The sequence below is a fragment of the Nannobrachium achirus genome, assembly GCF_963921795.1.
Source record: "Nannobrachium achirus genome assembly, chromosome: 11".
NCBI lineage: Eukaryota > Metazoa > Chordata > Actinopteri > Myctophiformes > Myctophidae > Nannobrachium > Nannobrachium achirus.
The window spans coordinates 3,865,264-3,868,315 of NC_137820.1; the positions used below are offsets into that span (position 1 = coordinate 3,865,264).

Genomic DNA, 3,052 nt, shown 5'->3' on the forward strand with positions numbered 1-3,052 from the left:
GTTTATAATGTATTTTAACTAATGTAGCCTCAGTCACACATAATCACTGCCTGCAGTGAGATGCAAACCCACGAATGAGGAACTTGTAGATCGGCTATTTTCAAATGATTTCCATATATTTGAAAACTTGAAATGGGACATTCTGCCTAATGAGTAATTTTACTTTTGGTACTTTAAGTATAATGCAACATCATTTATGTGTAAAGCCCTGGTGTTGTTTATTTTATATTTGTGGTCTGTGGAAATAGAAATACTTTTAAGTTTTAAGTTCAGTTGATTTTGAGGGTTGTAGATTCATTTGGCTCTGATTTCAACAATATATATAAACAATCTCCATTTAAGCAAGGCAACTCACAGAAAAGAAAAGAAACTATTTACAAGCTCACAATGCAAGTTAAAGTAACCAACAAGTAATAGACTCGCATAGCCGACTCAAATTGAAGAATCGCCACCCCGTGGCTGAACAGCCACACTACACGTTGAAATACAATATCACATTTCTAGGGGGCGCGGCTAAGAATTTGGAGGCGTGTTTGACAGAGGTACCTCTAGGTATCGCGAGGTATTTACTGGTGTCATTTTAGACTTGGCGACGCTAAATTTTGTCACCCACTGTACATCATATGAAAGCTTCTGTACAAAAAAGAAAAATGACCAATGCAGACATAAGGAACAAAGTACCAGACCTAGTCACATATTTGAAATACGTGCAAAATTGATATGATATCATATCATATCATATCATATTATATCAAGTTTTCGCTCATTTCCTGTATATATACACCTATATAAGTAAAAAAAAAAAAAAAAACGTTTTAGAGGTTTTTGGCACCAGGAACCCTCATTAAAAAAGACGTTTTAAACGTTTTTGGCACTCAGGGAGTTAATCTGCAGAGTTTTATACAATAGGGGTCCTATTCATTGGAGCCTCGGTCTGTGTCAGGTGTGTCCAGAGCTCTGCGTAGGTTCTGCCAGAACAGTCCAGGGTGCCGTTGAGCCTGGGGCCAGCTCAGGTAGGTATGACTCTTCACCAGCCTCTTCATGTGATGGTAGGGAGACAACTGGTGGGCTGGAATGTCCTCCAGAAAGACTAGGATCAACACGTCCTTCTGTTCATCAAACAGACGGTAGCTGCACACAGGAGAGGAGAGGAGCTTTAGACTAAATCTAACTGTTTTTACATTAAATCAGACACCAATTTTCAACAATTTCACATGAGAGTGCATGAAGTAGGCTACAAACTGCTTTCACATGCAGTGAAATGTCAGGGAAATGGTGCCCCTACCTGGCCATCTGGAACTCTCTAGAGCACCATTCACTCTCCAGGTAATGATGGCTGATCACACAGATGATCTTTCTGCTGCCATAGATGGCATTTGTGATGTTCTCTATGATGGGTTTACCTGGAAACAAAACAAACACACGTTATTCAAACCATATTCAAAACAGTTTAGCGTCTTATATAAGAGCCAGACAGACAGACAGACAGACAGACAGACAGACAGACAGACAGACAGACAGACAGATGTGTAAGAAATGCGAGACACATAATCAGATCAATACAGAATAAGTGAGCGACAGAGACAGGTTTGTACCCGGTTCAAAGTCTCGGTGGTGCAGACAGAGTCTCCAGCCCTGCTCTCCCTCCAGCACTGGAAGCATTTCGTTGCAAACCCAGAGCTCATCGTGAACGTTGTAGGAGATGAAGGCATCGTAGCGCTGACAGGTACCCTTCTTCTTTTCCTTGGCATCATAATGGTAGGCCAGGAAGAGGTAGTAGCCGTAAAATAGATGCAACCTCAGGAAATGGTAGGTTAAGGATGCGAACAGAGTCAGCACAATCAAACAAGCGGAGGAAATGTAGCAGATGAAGCTAGTGTCCATCTGCTCACAGGAATGATAGTCAAAGTCCAGAAACCTGGTTCCCTTTTTAGCCAGAGGAAAGCCGCAAGTGTAGCTGTGAGCACCAAGCACCTGAGTTTGTTCGTTCTTCAGCATCCACTGCTGTAAGAAATAATTAGAGCAATTGCAAGCGAAAGGGTTGTCGGCCATGTTGAGATACCTGAGAGCAGGAAGGAAACCGAACACAGAGACGTTGTTGATCACTGTCAACTCATTCTGGCTCAGGTCCAGCCAAAAGACTCGAGTCAGGTTGGCTTGTTTCAGGAAGTCCAGGGACTTAAATTCATTGTCAGAGAGATTAAGAACCTCTAGGTCTTGTATTGGGTCAAATATCTCTGGATTCAGGTATGGCAGAATTGTGTTTGTTATTGTAAGAGTCTTCAGCCGTGTTGCATGTTTAAATGTGTCTCGGTCTGGTAGTTCAGTATAACCATAGACATCCTTGAGAGTAAAGTGTTCCAAATGTTTCATATTTGAGAGCAGGTTTGACATGAATTCAAATGGAGCATATACTTGTGAATATGTGAATTGTATTGTAAAGCTCGTCATGCTCTTCAGTACCTCATGGGGAGGTGAGGGGGTGTCATGACAAAATAGCATAAGGGTTTCAAGTTCATCTAGTCCTTCAAAATAGGTGATGTTCCACACACCATCCACAGCTATTTCCATGTCTAACTGCTTGAGTGATTTCAAACCTGTAAAACCTCTCTGGTTGAGCCTTGAAACAAGATTCCCATTTAAATCAAGTATTTCTAGTTTCTGTGGACCAGTCTTGAATGTGTCACCAAAGGTCCAAATGGAATTGTAACTCACAGTTAGAACCTTTAACTCAGTGAGATGTTGAAAAAAACATGGTTTGAGTTCCGTGATGTGGTTGTTATTCAGATGAAGGTGTGTGAGTCTGGTTAAATTTAAGAAGTCTGAGCAGCTTAAATCATAAATACGATTGTTATGCAGGTCTAGGATTTGAAGCATGGAGAGATTCTTAACATCTTCTGGCACTTTGGAAAGGTGATTGGAGGCGATGTTCAGGTCACTGAGTAGTTTCATTTGTTTTATTGAATCCTTAGGCAGTTCATTCAGGTTATTAAGTGATAGATCCAGGTTGGTTAGCTGAGTACAAGATGACGGGATTTCACTCACGCTAGTA

General features: G+C 41.2%; 1 protein-coding gene across 1 annotated transcript; it reads right to left on the minus strand.

Annotated features, from left to right (window-relative positions):
- Positions 1–914: 914 nt before the first annotated feature.
- LOC308293658 (toll-like receptor 13) lies at positions 915–2,571 on the minus strand (the record flags this gene model as incomplete). Its single annotated transcript, XM_080736253.1, has 5 exons — positions 915–1,131; positions 1,286–1,403; positions 1,596–1,798; positions 2,063–2,237; positions 2,553–2,571. 5 exons carry the CDS (start codon positions 2,569–2,571, stop codon positions 915–917), a joined length of 732 nt encoding a protein of 243 aa, XP_080592379.1.
- Positions 2,572–3,052: the final 481 nt, after the last annotated feature.